This window comes from Monodon monoceros, unplaced genomic scaffold (genome assembly GCF_005190385.1).
Source record: "Monodon monoceros isolate NGI ecotype Baffin Bay Population unplaced genomic scaffold, NGI_Narwhal_1 Super_Scaffold_5, whole genome shotgun sequence".
NCBI classification, from domain to species: Eukaryota; Metazoa; Chordata; class Mammalia; order Artiodactyla; family Monodontidae; genus Monodon; species Monodon monoceros.
Genome location: NW_021703782.1, coordinates 77,004,476 through 77,018,709, shown reverse-complemented (window position 1 = coordinate 77,018,709; position 14,234 = coordinate 77,004,476). Strand labels below are relative to the sequence as shown.

General features: G+C 40.4%; 1 protein-coding gene across 3 annotated transcripts in view; it reads right to left on the bottom strand.

Moving 5' to 3' along the window:
• The window catches only part of RECK (reversion inducing cysteine rich protein with kazal motifs), a 73,493-nt gene extending 63,741 nt beyond the window's left edge, over positions 1–9,752 (bottom strand). For 2 of the 3 annotated variants that reach the window (XM_029203901.1, XM_029203900.1), the window contains exon 1: positions 9,598–9,749. In XM_029203901.1, the coding sequence (XP_029059734.1) occupies positions 9,598–9,697 (100 nt within the window). In that variant the 5' untranslated portion in view covers positions 9,698–9,749. Of the gene's footprint in view, positions 1–9,597 lie in introns of all 3 variants that reach the window. The other variant, XM_029203899.1, reaches the window with a different exon arrangement.
• Positions 9,753–14,234: the final 4,482 nt, after the last annotated feature.

Below are 14,234 nucleotides of genomic sequence, written 5' to 3'. Positions count from 1 at the left end.
TTTTAACTCAACAAACCTTTGCTGAGTACCTATTTCAAGTCAAGGACGGTGCTGTGTTGGAGAACATGGTTTTTGCCTTCAAGAAGCTTACAACCTAATAGGGGAGACTGTCATTTAGTAATAGCAGTTACTAGGTACTGTGTACTTTCTACATGCCAGAATTTTACTGCTTGCTTTATGTATTATCTCATTCAACTCTCACTATTACCCTATGGGCTATATACTATTATTATACCTATAATGTAAGGTTAAATGATAAAAAGATAGTGAATTTTGTTTTGGACATGTTACATGTAAGCCTCCATTATCTCAGTGAAGTAGAGATTAGGTCTGAAAACAAAAAGGATTGAGATGGTGTTGGGTTTGAAGTGAGGTTGTAGAGGTCTGGAACAGCCATGGTAGAGAATAAAGAAGGCAACTGTAAATGTTTCTCAAACTTCTGTTCTATGAAACACTGTTTCATGAATTGTTAATATCTATCCCTCAAGAGAAAATGTTTCATGTTCAAATAAATTGGGAAACAAAGGATTAAAAAATTAAAGAGAATTCTTTTCTGTAGGATTTTATGAAGGCTTTAATATGTTAATATGCATCATTAATCTCCTAAAAAGGGATCTAAGTAGACAGATTTCTCAGAGCACAGAATACTTTTTTTCATGCCACGTATTAACATTTCAGAATGCCAATTTGAGAAATATCAGAGAAAAGGAAACATTTGCCAAGCAGCATTATGGGCCCAGAGAAATTAATAAATTGGTGATAGAGATAATCAGCAGGGGCATGTTACTATTCTAGAGTGATGCTGACTGGAAAAAAAAGATACTACATTGATCAGTGCCTGTTTAGACTGCTAAGTCAAAAGAGACAAGAACATAAAAATATTATATTTCAGGCAGCTAGATCAATACAATGGTTTTATATATATATATATATATATGCAACATAATCTCTTTAAATGAAATCTATATAATTTCAGTATACGTGAAAGCAGAGCTTTTTTGATTGAAGGTAGGATTAGTATTGGGGAGAAATGAATGAATAAAAAAGGTCCTCTTTAGCTCTTACCAACTCCTTTAAGTTCAAAACCAATCACTGTTAATCCATAAAACAATGACAGGGTATATGATATTACTGTGATATATAGTGATATTATAGTGATATAATATCACTATAGTTTAGTTTCATAAAAGACTATTGTGGGGCTGGCTTTCTAACACTATGTGGGAAAAGCTGTCTTAAAGTTCTAAACATTTGACTTTAAAATTCTGAAAAACATATAGAAATTCCATTAAGTTTCAGAAATTAAAAAAATTCCTTGTTTATAGGCTGTAGTTGCTTTCTTAGAAGCTACTAACTCGAGGGAGGGCCCAGTCACTCATGAGACTTTCTCACAACACCCCTTCTCCCCTGCCATGCCACACCATGCCGACCCCCTCTTCTAAGATTCTGTTATGTCCCCAGCCTCATTAGAATGGAGAAGACAGGCAGGAAAAAAAGGGGGGGAGTCTCCTGTGTGATACTGATGTGCTCTTTTGAAGTGCTCAAGTTGTTGCCACTTTCTACTATCCTCCAACAACAAAGGTCACAGGAGGGCAGAAAATCCAGCTGATCAAGAGCAAAGATAGCTCAGGATAACATATGGTCCCAATAAGCACAGGCTTAGCAAAAAGTAAACAGTCAGGCAGACAAGAGTCTGACTTGGGCCTAAGGATTTTTGGAAAAAAGTTTCTTGGAGCAAAGGTCTATTTAGAACAGAAACATAAAACACGTCATAATTAAAACTCCAATAACAATGAAAGGTTTTATTAAAAATATAAAGGCCTGTTTTTTTCCTATTTAATGGTGAAGGTCAAATTTATAGTGGAGTGACCACCAAAGTTAAAATTTTAAAATAATTCATTTTTTCATTAAGAAACCCCAAAATTTGGAAAATAAGAAGAAAAATGACCTAATATTCCCACTGTCCTGCCAGAACGTGTGTTGACATTTTGACATATTTCCTTCTAGTCTTTCCAAAAGCCTTCTGAAATTTCTGACAAAATGGGATTAAAGAGAGCAGCCTGAAGTCTTCTGGTAATAATGCCCTTCCCCCTCCCAACCAAGCATTCCTCTGTAATAGTACATTTCCTCCCTTGAGAGGACTGCCACCCTCCTAGAACAGGCTAGGGGACCTACACTCCATCACATTTTCCACACTTTATTTTTAACCTTAGTCATCGTTATATTAGTACACATTTTTCTTTCTTTGAAACAACAAAAACTTACTAGAATCTTAAACACTGCATATTTTTTAAGAAATAAATATCTACAAATAGATATCAAGTCATATGCCTTCATTAAGAATGAGGGCAAAGGATTCAAACGCAATTAATGTGGCAATTAAAGGTCTCTGTCTTTTTTAGAGCTTTTAAAATGGATTAATTGGGTCACTGAACTATTAGAGTGCAAAAAAACTCTCCAAAGCCTAATGGTTTATACAAGAGAAGACATTGTGAATTCTAGAAATGTTTTGTTTTTATAATTTGATTCTAACCTAATTTCTAGTTCTTCAAGAATAGTTTAAAACTCTGGTTATTTTCATAAAATGGAACTGAGCAGATAAAAGTAAATTAGTTCAAAATAACACTTGATATTGACAGGATGAAAATAAATAGCACAGGTGTTATCCTTATTAGAGACATAAGGAAGAGCGTCATATTTTGCATTCTTATTCCAAAAGTCTGTAATTATAAAATTAATAAAAACCAAAAACTGATTACTAAAGGCCATGCATATTGGGTTTAAGAAGGTATTAATGTAACCTAGAAATATGCGAGTAGAATCATCCAATAATTAGAAACATCAAGGTTTGTCTGCTGGTTTGGACCACATGTCTACTAAAGATAGGCAAGTAAGCAGGAAGCACATGCTCCAGCCACAAGGGAAAAATGCAACTTCTAAGACCAACCAGCATTTAAAAAAAACAAATACACACCCTAATCTAAAGCTAAAATATTCACAGAATTATAGGATTTTTGAAGTTAAGAGATTTTGCCACAGAAGCCTCCCAAAAGCTGTAATTCAATTTGGTTAATGAAAAGCCAGTCTTGTTTTCTTTTCTAAAGAAAATAAAGATTCCTTCTAATTAATGTATTCCTAGAGAATTACTAGAACAGAATATATATATCCTGCACTATTGAAGGGGAAAAAACTAAATCCAAGTTGATAGCGGAAAACAGTCATTTCAAATAAAAAAGACAGTCATTTCAAATAAAAAAGATACATTAATTTTAAAAATCTCATCTTACTTTTAATCAAATGTTTTTTTCTAAAACGGCCTGGAAATTGACAATCACTTTAAAAACATTTAAATGACAACTGCAACTTTAACTTATAAATGCATTCTTACAATTGTCAAATTTATCCCTTCAATGATATATATGTTTGTGTATATACATAAAATATATCATCAGCCAAGGAAGAGCCAAACAATAAAATGATTATTTATATACCCACCACCTGGATTCAACACTGCTAACATCTTGTCATACCGCTTTATTTATCTAGACAGATGGATATCCTTCTCCATTGCTTGCCTCATACTGCACTGCTACAACAGCCAATTATGCTCATTCTCTTCTATTATCAATGAGTGCCAGATTAATTTTTTAAATAGAACTTTCATGATGTCACTCTTCTAACCTAAGGGCCTACAGTGGCTTCCTGCTATTCCAGTTCTAAATTTTCTTCTTACCTCCCCTTCCCTGATATTTTATTACTTTTTAACAAGGAAAGCCTACATTTACATTGAACACAGCCTTCTGCCTGAAGTGCTTAGTGCCCTCTTTCCTGCTGACATAAATCCTAAACATCTTTCAAGGCTGAAATCTCATCTCAACTCTTAGTAAGCCTTTCTTCTCCAACAACTCCAGGCTATGTTGGTTTTTTGGTTATTTAATGTCTTACGATTCCAGTCAGAACTGGAAGCTTTAACACTTAACTCTAATAATTTCATGTGTGTACTAATGGTATCTCCAGATTGAACAGAAACTTCTTGTACCCATTTAGCACAGTGCTCAGCTTGAAAATTTGTATTTATTCATTGGTTAATAAGTAATAATTTCCTATTTATACAATGCCTTTTTAATCAGAAAATAAAGTACAAAAAGTTTATTTCTCCCACTATACCACCGCCATACCATATTTCACACGGTGACCAAGCCATGATTTAGCAAACATCATATGAGTTTTTGACCCAGGTCAGAAGATAAGCTGGACCCAATCATATGCACAGGCACAGAGGTATACAGCCAGTTGGTGGTGGGCTCTGCAACTGTAAGGTCAAGATGAGCTGGGGCTGAGGAAGTTTTATGGTGTGCAGAAACCATGAGTAAAATGAGGAAGCTGGTTGGTGGAGAGTGTGAAATGCAAGAGATGTACAGACAGACTCTATGAGAGGTAGAGAGAGACTGTCTCTAAAAGTAGTCTTGGTTGCTGGCAGCTTTCCAGTTCCCACAGCAGTTCCTGAGGTTGTGCTGTGCTCAATTTCCTATGCTTGGATTTCCATGTGTTCCCTGTTAGATACTATATAACTAGCTCCCTAATCCTGAGCAACCTTGGTTTCTGTTCTTTTGGGGGTCAGAAGAGCCTTAACACATTATCATTCATAATTATGAAACAACTAAAGCAAATGACTCCTCAGATCCTCCCTGCAGATGCTAATAGCCAGTACTCTCAGATAATTCCCTTCCCCATTCTATGCCGTAGGACACCCATCTGTAAAACAAGGGATCTGAAAATATTAATGTCTGGCTCCCAATGGTATAGTCCATGGTCAAAATGTTTCTCTTAATACTTTTCTTGAAGTCTTCTTCATGTAATCTATGTGCTCTACGGCACCCGTTACTTGACTAAATCACATTTTTCCTCAAATACATTCAGATTTAGAATATAAATGGATATGTACTAATATAACCACATAAATATTAGCAGTGTAGATATTATACACTCTTTGGTGATATTTAATGTCTGATGTTCTCACTAAACCTTAAACCCCACGAAAGCAGAGACCATGTCTGTTTTTGCTTACCACATTATATACCTAGTGCCTATCACAGTGTCTGGCACTATTAACCCCTTAACAAATATCTGCTGAATGGAATACTTACAGGCATGAAATTAAGTTTAGAAAGCAATGGACCAAGGGGAGTTATTCCTAATATCCATCTTAAACACATACAAAAATGGAAATTTTGATTCTCTTCCTGACTCACCTGCCAACCCTCCAACTTGGTCCTCCCCATCTTCTCAACCTCAGTAAATAGCATTACTTTTCACTAAGTTGCTCAAGGTAAAAATCTATAAATAATCTTTACTGCCTCCTTCCCTCACTTCCCACATCCAATCCAACAGCAATATATCTTGAATCTCTCCTCTTCTATCTCCACCACCACTCTACGGTAAGACATTATCTCCTGCTTCGACTACTAAATGGGCTTCTAGTAGCTCTGCTTTTACTCCTACCCTATTACGATCACTTTTTTTCATTCAGCAGCCCGTGTGATCTAAAATAGAAATCAAAGCACTTATCTCTTTCTTAAAAGTCCATTGGTTTTTATTTGCATATAGAATAAAATCCACAGTCCTTATGTGGCTTTTTGCAAGGCCCAGCACCATCTAGCCCTGGTTTACTCTCCTGCTCACTATGTTGCAACCGTACTGACCTACTGTTCTTTCTTGCCTTAGGGCCTGTGTACTTCCTGGTCTCCACCCGGGCCTTTTCTAAGGACAGCACCTTCGGTCTTTAGATTTCAGTTCAGAACCTTAACTTCTCAAAGAAGCCATTCTTGTCATCACTATGTTAAGAACCACTCCCCTCTATGCCAGGGGTCCCCAACCCCTGGCCATGGACTGGTGGCCCATGGTCTGTTAGTAACAGCCCTGTTAGGAACTGGGCCGCACAGCAGGAGGTGAGTGGAGCGCGAGCGAGTGAAGCTTCAGCTGCTGCTCCCCCACTGCTAGCATTACCGACTCAACCATCCCCCTCCCCCGCCCCCCACCCCGTGGAAAAACTGTCTTCCACGAAACCGGTCCCTGGTGCCAAAAAGGTTGGGGACTGTTGCTCTATGCTACCATCTATGTATTTCCTTCACAGCATATTTAACCCTACCAGAAATCATTTTATTTAACTATAGTTATTGTCTGTCTCCCCTCTGCTAGAGTAAGCCCCTTGAGAGCAGCAACCCTGCACGTAGAACAGTGCCTGGCATATAGTAAGCATGCAAATATTTTTTGAATAAACAAACCCCTGTAGTATCTGTTTTGCTCTTTTAAAAAAACACATTTATAATAAATAAAAACCACCTCCTTGATATTATCCCACTTTCTTCCAGAAGTGGCATATGGTGAAAAGTATGGTTAATGAAAGACTGTTTAAATCTATGGATATAAGATAGAAACTTTTAGTAGCACACCAGAATAAACTGTCATATCTGGTCTATCACCAACTCTAGCTCTTTGTACAGTGTGGGCCAAGATAGTTCTTAGGGAAGAGAATCTGCTTCTTATTACATTCCTCCAGATAGGCGGTTGCTTTTTCTAACTTAAAATTCATTACATTCTTTTTCAGGATTCTAGGCTATTACATAATTTCTTAAATGTCAACTTATTGAAACCTAGCCCTTAATGTTACATCTTTCTCTCTTTTGTACTATTAGAAAATATCTTAAATAGAAACAGAGCTAATATCAGGTGCCATGACACACAGATCCTGAGACTGCAGCATAGGGTTCCATCTCATCCTCCAAAGGGAACACTAGAGGTGCTGGGGAGGAGAGCTGGGGGTGTTGAGGAGACCAGAAAGTACACAGGATAGGAAGTGTGGCATTACTCCAATGAGGAGGGTGTGGCCAAACTTCACAGGAGATAATAATAATTGAGCAAGTCAAATGATTCCTTCCCTCACCCCCTCTCCCCCAACAGGAACAAAAATCTCCAAGTCAGAACGGATGAGACTTGTGTAACGCTTTATACCAGAGGAGACAGGAGTACCCAACTTTGGATGGGGTAAGGAAATGGGAAAGAAGACTGTCTGAGCAGGAATATAAGTCAGGCCTTCAATGAAATACAATTTAATATTGTGTTCTTAATTTTTGTTTAGGATTGAAGAACGTTTTCCACAGTTTATACAAATCCACAGTGGAAGCCTTTGTCCATTGTATTACTCAACGTCCTTTATGTAAGGAACCAGGCAATATATGCCTAAGAATTTAGTACAAGGGACAAATCTCACTTTTACATCAAACTTGGAATTTTTCTTCTTACCAAACAATGCAAACTCTATATTGTCATGGACTTTTTGAATTGGTAGGGCCTTTAGAAATCGTCTAGCCCAGAATTTTCTAAAGTGTGCATTAGGTGTTATGAAGAAAAAAAGAGTTCTTTAAGCAAACAAGTTTCTTTCTTTCTTTGCATAATAATTTTATTGAGATATAAATCATGTTAAATTAATAAAACAAGGAGGCCATTAGACTGAGGCAGCTTCAATGCCTCAGTAGCCTACCTAAGCAAACCAAAACCTAAGCCTATAGTGCCCCAAGGTTAAGAAATCAGAACCCTAAGGACAATCAATTGCAAACAGCCACCTGGACTTTCCCAAATAAGGCACCTGCTCAAGCTATAACCAATCGAATATTTCCTTGCTTTGTTTCCACCTCTTCCATAAAAGTCCTTCCCCTAGCTCCTGTTACTTCCCATTTGGCACTGCCCAATTCAAATCAATTTTTGCTCAAACTCTTAACATTTTAATATGCCTCAGTTTATCTTTTAACAATCATATACCACAAAATTCATCCCTTTGAAGTGCACAATTCAGTTGTTTTTAGTACATTTACAGAACTGTGCTCACCACTTTCCAATTCTGAACATTTTCATCACCCTAAAAGAAACCCCATACCCATCAGCAGTCAGTTCCCCATTTCTCTATTCTCCCAGCAACAAGTTTCTTTACTACAGGAATACTTGCGAATTATTATGAATCTAACGTGTTTGTGAATTTATAAGAGAGGGGTACAGTGTACAGTGTTTCCCAACCTTAAGAGCTAACATTTCAGTGCTTACTATATGCTATTCTAAATGCTACACATGTATTACCTCAATTCTCACAATAAAATCTATGAGAATTTCTGTATACAATAAATGTGGATACTAAAGCACAAAGAGACTAAAGCTAACTAATTTGTTCAAATATTCTTAACTATATTCTACCCTATCTCCCACAGAATTGACTAGTTGTAGAATAAGAATGGACGACTAATTTTCTAATGAACCATAACTTTGAAAGTGCTTTAGTTCAATTTCTTTAACTTAATGAGAAAAATGGGACCCAGAAAGGTAAGCTGATTTAGCCACGAATACACAGCATTCTCTCTCTCTCTCCTTTGATTTGTCTAATTGACAGCTTGTTAGAATCCAATTATAATTAACTACCTAACCCCAGGTTCCTGACAATCCTCTCCTTTCTCCAAATACTCTTGACTTAAAAAAAACAAAAAACAAAAAAAACCTTTAATATTGTAAGCTACCTTATAACCTTGAGACTGATTTTGCCCTTTCTAGGTGTGTCTCCCTGTAAGCAATGCACTTCTCCACCACTTTTGCATGTATAAATCCCAGCCATCTTTTAATATCTAGTGCAGCTGGGGCGTCACTCAATTTTCTTCCTGCCCTAGGTGGACATCATCCATCATCTCTCTCCCTCTGTGCACTCACAGCCCTTCATCTCCTCTGGACCCTTCTGCCTTGAATTCGAGCTGCTCATGTCTTGTTGCACCCCACCTCCTAGCCAGAGCTGCTGGAATGCAGGAGATGGCAACAACTCCTAAAAGCCCAGCACGTGAGAGTCACTCAATAAGCACTGAACAGCTTGCTATGTACTAGTGGTCTAATTCCTCTAGAGCAAGAACTAAACTTTCCTCAAGCCAGTAAGCCCCCAAAGAGTCAGCTTACTGAATTTTAATCTGTCTCCTGCCAGAGCCCAGCGCTGTCTTGGACACACAGCATACCCACAGCGAACGGCAGCAGAATCGGATTTAGGAGGCTTGGATCTATTCTCTTCTGAGACTTCAGAAGTCAGGCAGGCTGCAGGGCCCATCAATGCTCGCTGCCCGAGGTCGGCCTTTCTGAACCGCGGGTCAAGGAACAAGCAACAATAACTGGCCAGGGCGGGGGTAAGGCGGCGGCACCTCATAAATCCTATCCGACCCTCGCGACGATCCTGGGCAAAGGCATTTCACTCTCTTCGTACAGTGACCCGAGCCGGGTGAGGGGATAAGGGCTGAGCTGGGGGCCCCTGCTCGATGGGTGACAGAATAAGGCCTCGAACCCGGGTCACCGCTCCCAGTTCAGCAGATCGGGGCGGGGAGAGCGAGCGTGGAGAGGGGTCCTGCTCGTCCCGCCTCAGCTCCTCCTGCAGCCTGCTGGGACCTCCGGACCCCGGGTCACCGGACTTGGGCCGGGTCTGGGGGTCGCCGGCACCCCCGCCCCCTGCCCCGCGCCATCTTGGAGCGCTGAGGCGGCCGCTCCGGACCGCCCCGAACCGCTGCTCCAGCAGTTACTCACCCGCACTGCCCGGGTCCAGGCCCCCTGCCACCTCCGCGACCCCTGCCACAGCCAGGAGAAGCAGTAGCGCGCCTCGCGGGGAGGCCCGGACGGTCGCCATGTCCGGGCCGGGGGGTCCGGAGCCGCGGGATGCTCGGACCCAGCCTGCCCGCCGCCGCAGCTCGCGGAGGCCCCGCCCCGGCGGCCTGGGCCCTTGGTGATTGGCTGCGGCGTGCTGAAGCCCCGCCCCTCAGCCGCACAGACTTTCCGAAACCTGCTGGGGGCGGGAACCTGCCCGAGACCCGGGCTCTTTGTTAAGGCCCAGCTGTGTGTCGGCTTCTGCCGCGGAGTACCGCAGCCAGCGTTCTCCAAGAGGGGAGTCGAAGGATGTCAGCGCTGGAACCGCCCTTGGAACGCCTGGTCCTCCCGAGGTTTGCACATGTGGTCACTGAGGCTCAGAGAAGAGACCATCTGCTCCAGGTCACACTGCAAGTTCGCCTGAGAACTGGGGCATAAGCCAAGGCTGAACCAAAAGGACTTGTCCCTTTCACGTACCTTCAATGGTCTTAAAATCCTTTCTGCCAGGGCTTCCCTGGTGGCGCAGTGATTGAGAGTCCGCCTGCCGATGCAGGGGACATGGGTTCATGCCCCGGTCCAAGAAGATCCCACATGCTTGCGTACCGCAAAAAAAAAAAAAAAAAAATCCTTTCTGCCAGACGCTGGCTCACACCCAAAGAAGACGTGCCACCCGGGACAACTCCTGAAATTGGAGGGAATCTGCCGCGGACACGGTCCCCTGACAAGGGCCCGAGGCCCGAATTCGCCATCAAAGCTCTTTGGCACGTGTAGCCTCAATGTGTCTTTGATGTTCTAAGTACCTATTCCTATCAGGAAAATGTGGGGAGAGAAATGCTTGTGTATCTAAATATGGAGAGCCTTGAATGTCAGGTTGGGTTTCGACTTTTAAAAGACAATTTGGAGGTGGGTCCCCACTCCACCCCTTACCCCCACAGCTCCTGTGGGGTATGTTTGAGAGGATTCACTTGCTATCAAATCGTTTTCCACCCTGGTCCCTCTCTCCCTCCTCCTCTCCCTCTCTTTTCCGTTTGTGAATTATGTTAATACCTTTTTCCATTCCCCTTTCTTTTAAAAAAAAACATAACCACAGTTACATTTTAAAATACCTAATGTTAAATATCCAGTAAGTTTACATTTTCGTTATTGTCTCATAATTTCCTTTTACAGTTTTTCAAGTTCCAACCAATGTCCATATGCTGAAATTGGTTTGTATGTCTTTTAGGTATCTATTCCCTCTCTTTTAGGTTTACAAAAGGAAAACATGAATAAGTTACAATAATCTTTCTAAAACATTTGCTGTGGCAACAATTCTCTTGCTCCTCTGAGAGGCCGCCTCTTTACTTACAAGATAGAATGATGTACAGTTATTCGACGTGGTGTCAGAGGTTCTCAGCATTTAGACCCAGTCACCTTTACCACTTCATCCCACCTTACTCCCCGCTCCTCCCCAGGAGAGAAGAGTCAAAAATCCTAGAGTTGCACTAATATGGTAGGCACTAGCCACATGTGGCTGTTGAGTACTTAAGATGTGGCAAGTCCAAGTTGACATGTGCTGGAACCAGATTTGGAAGACTTAGTATGAAAACAATAATGTAAAATGTTACTAACATTAATTTCACCTTTTTTTTTAACTTGTTTTTGTTTTACATAGGCTTTATTTTTTAGAGCAGATTTAGGTTCACAGAAGAACTAAGCAGAAGGTACAGAGATTTCCCATACACCCCCTTTCTCAGCATAACAACATATGCACAGACTCCTCCACTATCAACGTCCCACACCACAGTGGTACGTTTGTTGCAACTGATCAACCTGCATTGACACATCATTATCACCCAAAGTCCATAATTTACCTGAGGGTTCATTCTGGGTGTTAACACATTCTGTGGGTTTGGACAAACGTATAACAACATGTAGCCACCATTATTCTTTTTACTTTTTTAATGTGCCTTTTAGAAAACTTACAATTACATATGTGGTTCACTCTGGCGTTTACATAGTTCTGTTGTACGGTGCTGGTGTAATTATCTTTCATTCTAAACAAAGGTTAATGCTTAGAGGTCATCTTTAAAATGGAACTTTAAAAGAATGTTACTGACCAATGATTTTGTCCTGAGCTCAAAAACATCTTTCAGTATTTTAGATAAATAAACCCCATCAAATCTTTTGATTCATCTTTGTGTAGTATAATTTCCCCATCATTTTACTTTTAATTTGTTTTATATTTAAAGTAAGTTTCCTGTAGAAATCATATAGTTGGTTGCTTTTTTTCTTTTTAATTTAATCTGACAATTTGTCTTTTAATTGGAATGTTTAGATCCTTTTGATTTAATACAACTATTGATATGGGTGAGTTTAAATCTATCTTGCAATTTGTTTTCTATTTTCTCCATTTGTTCCTTTTTCCTTTTTTCCACTTTTCCTACCTTCTTTTAGAATAATAAAGTGTTTGGAGTGTTGTTTTTATGATTTCATTTTATCTCCTCTATTGGCTTATCAGCTCTACTTCTTTGCTTTATTTTTCAGTAGGTGCGCTGGGGTTTATAGTATACAGTTTAACTTATTACACTCCACCTTCAAATAATAATCACGGGGCTTCCCTGGTGGCACAGTGGTTGAGAGTCCGCCTGCCGATGCAGGAGACGCGGGTTCGTGCCCCGGTCTGGGAAGATCCCACATGCCGCAGAGCAGCTAGGCCCGTGAGCCATGGCTGGTGAGCCTGCGCGTCCGGAGCCTGTGCTCCGCAACGGGAGAGGCCACAACAGTGAGAGGCTCACGTACTGGAAAATAATAATAATAATAATAATAATTACTTCATGTCAAATGTAAGAACGTGACACCAGTATACTTCCATTTTCCCCTCCCATCTTTTGTGCTAATGTTATCATACATTTTGCTTCCACACACTGTTATCATTTTGCTTTAAATAGTTATTTAAATAAGAGATTATAAAATGAGAAACAATGTGTTTTAAATTTATTTATTTATTGGCTGTGTTGGGTCTTTGTTGCTGCGCGCGAGCTCTCTCTAGTTGTGGCGAGCGGGGGCTACTCTTCGTTGTGGTGCATGGGCTTCTCATTGCAGTGGCTTCTCTTGTTGCGGAGCACAGGCTCTAGGCGCGCAGGTTTCAGTAGTTGCAGCACGTGGGCTCAGTAGTTGTGACTCTTGGGCTTAGTTGCTCCGCAGCATGTGGGATCTTCCCAAACCAGGGCTCAAACCCATGTCCCCTACATTGGCAGGTGGATTCTTAACCACTGCACCACCAGGGAAGTCCCAACAATGTGTTTTATATTTACCCACATGTTAAGCATTTCTAATGCTCTTCATTCCTTTATGTAGCTCAAAATTTCTCTCTAGTATCTAGAGGAAGAGAAACATTTTTATTAAGAACATGGCAAGTTTTGCTGATTTTAATTAACTAGGACCCCATACATTGGTTTTGGGAATTTATGCATAGTAAATTCCTGAAGTTAATCTTTAATGGAAATAATTTTTCTGGGTTTATTTAGCCTAAACACATTTTCTTATCATAAATTGACCTATCTTGATAAGGGATAGGTCCATTTTGAATTCTTTAAGACTTTATAAAGTCATATGTATATATATATATGTATATATATATATACACACACACACACGTATATATGTATACACACACGTATATATGTATACACACACGCATATATGTATACACACACATATATATGTATACACACATGTATATATGTATACACATACATATATGTATACACACACACACATATATATATGGTGGGCCAATTTTTTGAAATATTAATATATTTTAAGTATATTCCCAGTAATTTCTTTACTAAAACTAGACATGAGAGCAAGGCATTCATTTCTTCAGGGATGATTATTAGAGAAGTAGACAAAGAAGATAATTCCTAGCTTTTTGGTTTTAAAAACAAGACATCTGAAATTCCCAGAGACAGTGGTTTTAAGAGTAAAAGCTTTTGAGATATCAGAACCTAGCCCAAAAGGCTGAGAGTGTAAAATATTTGTCTGAACAATGGACTTGTGAGTATACCGTGGTCAGTCAATACAATCCCTCCACCCCCATCATTCCCCAACAACTTGACTCCCTCTGATGGGGGAGGAGGAGAGCCACTGGAGAAGGGAGGCTACTGTGGGCTGGGACACAGAACCCCAGAAAGGCTTGAGAATGTGAGATAAGAGGGGATCTGAGCCTCGTTTCCCATGGAGCTCAGGGAAGTGACACACCTCATAAAGTTCCACTGCACTGAGCATGATGGGAGTGTAGAGGAGAAATGGCTGCAGGTATGTACTGTTCCTCGCTCCCCACCTAAAGTGACACAGAAGAGGAACTGAGTGTTTTCTATGCCCTTTGAGAGGGGCAAGGCAGGAGCTGAGAGCCTGAAGACGCCTCAAGATCAGAATGAGGAGGCTGTAGCTGGTATTTGCATGGTCTATACACTGGACACCAGGTAAGAATGCAGGTATCAACAGGGATTGATGATGACAACTGAGGACCAGATGTCCTGCCTTCTTCCTCAGTCCCAGTTGGTGGGTTTGACTCTGTATTTTCCTCTCAAAACTCGGGA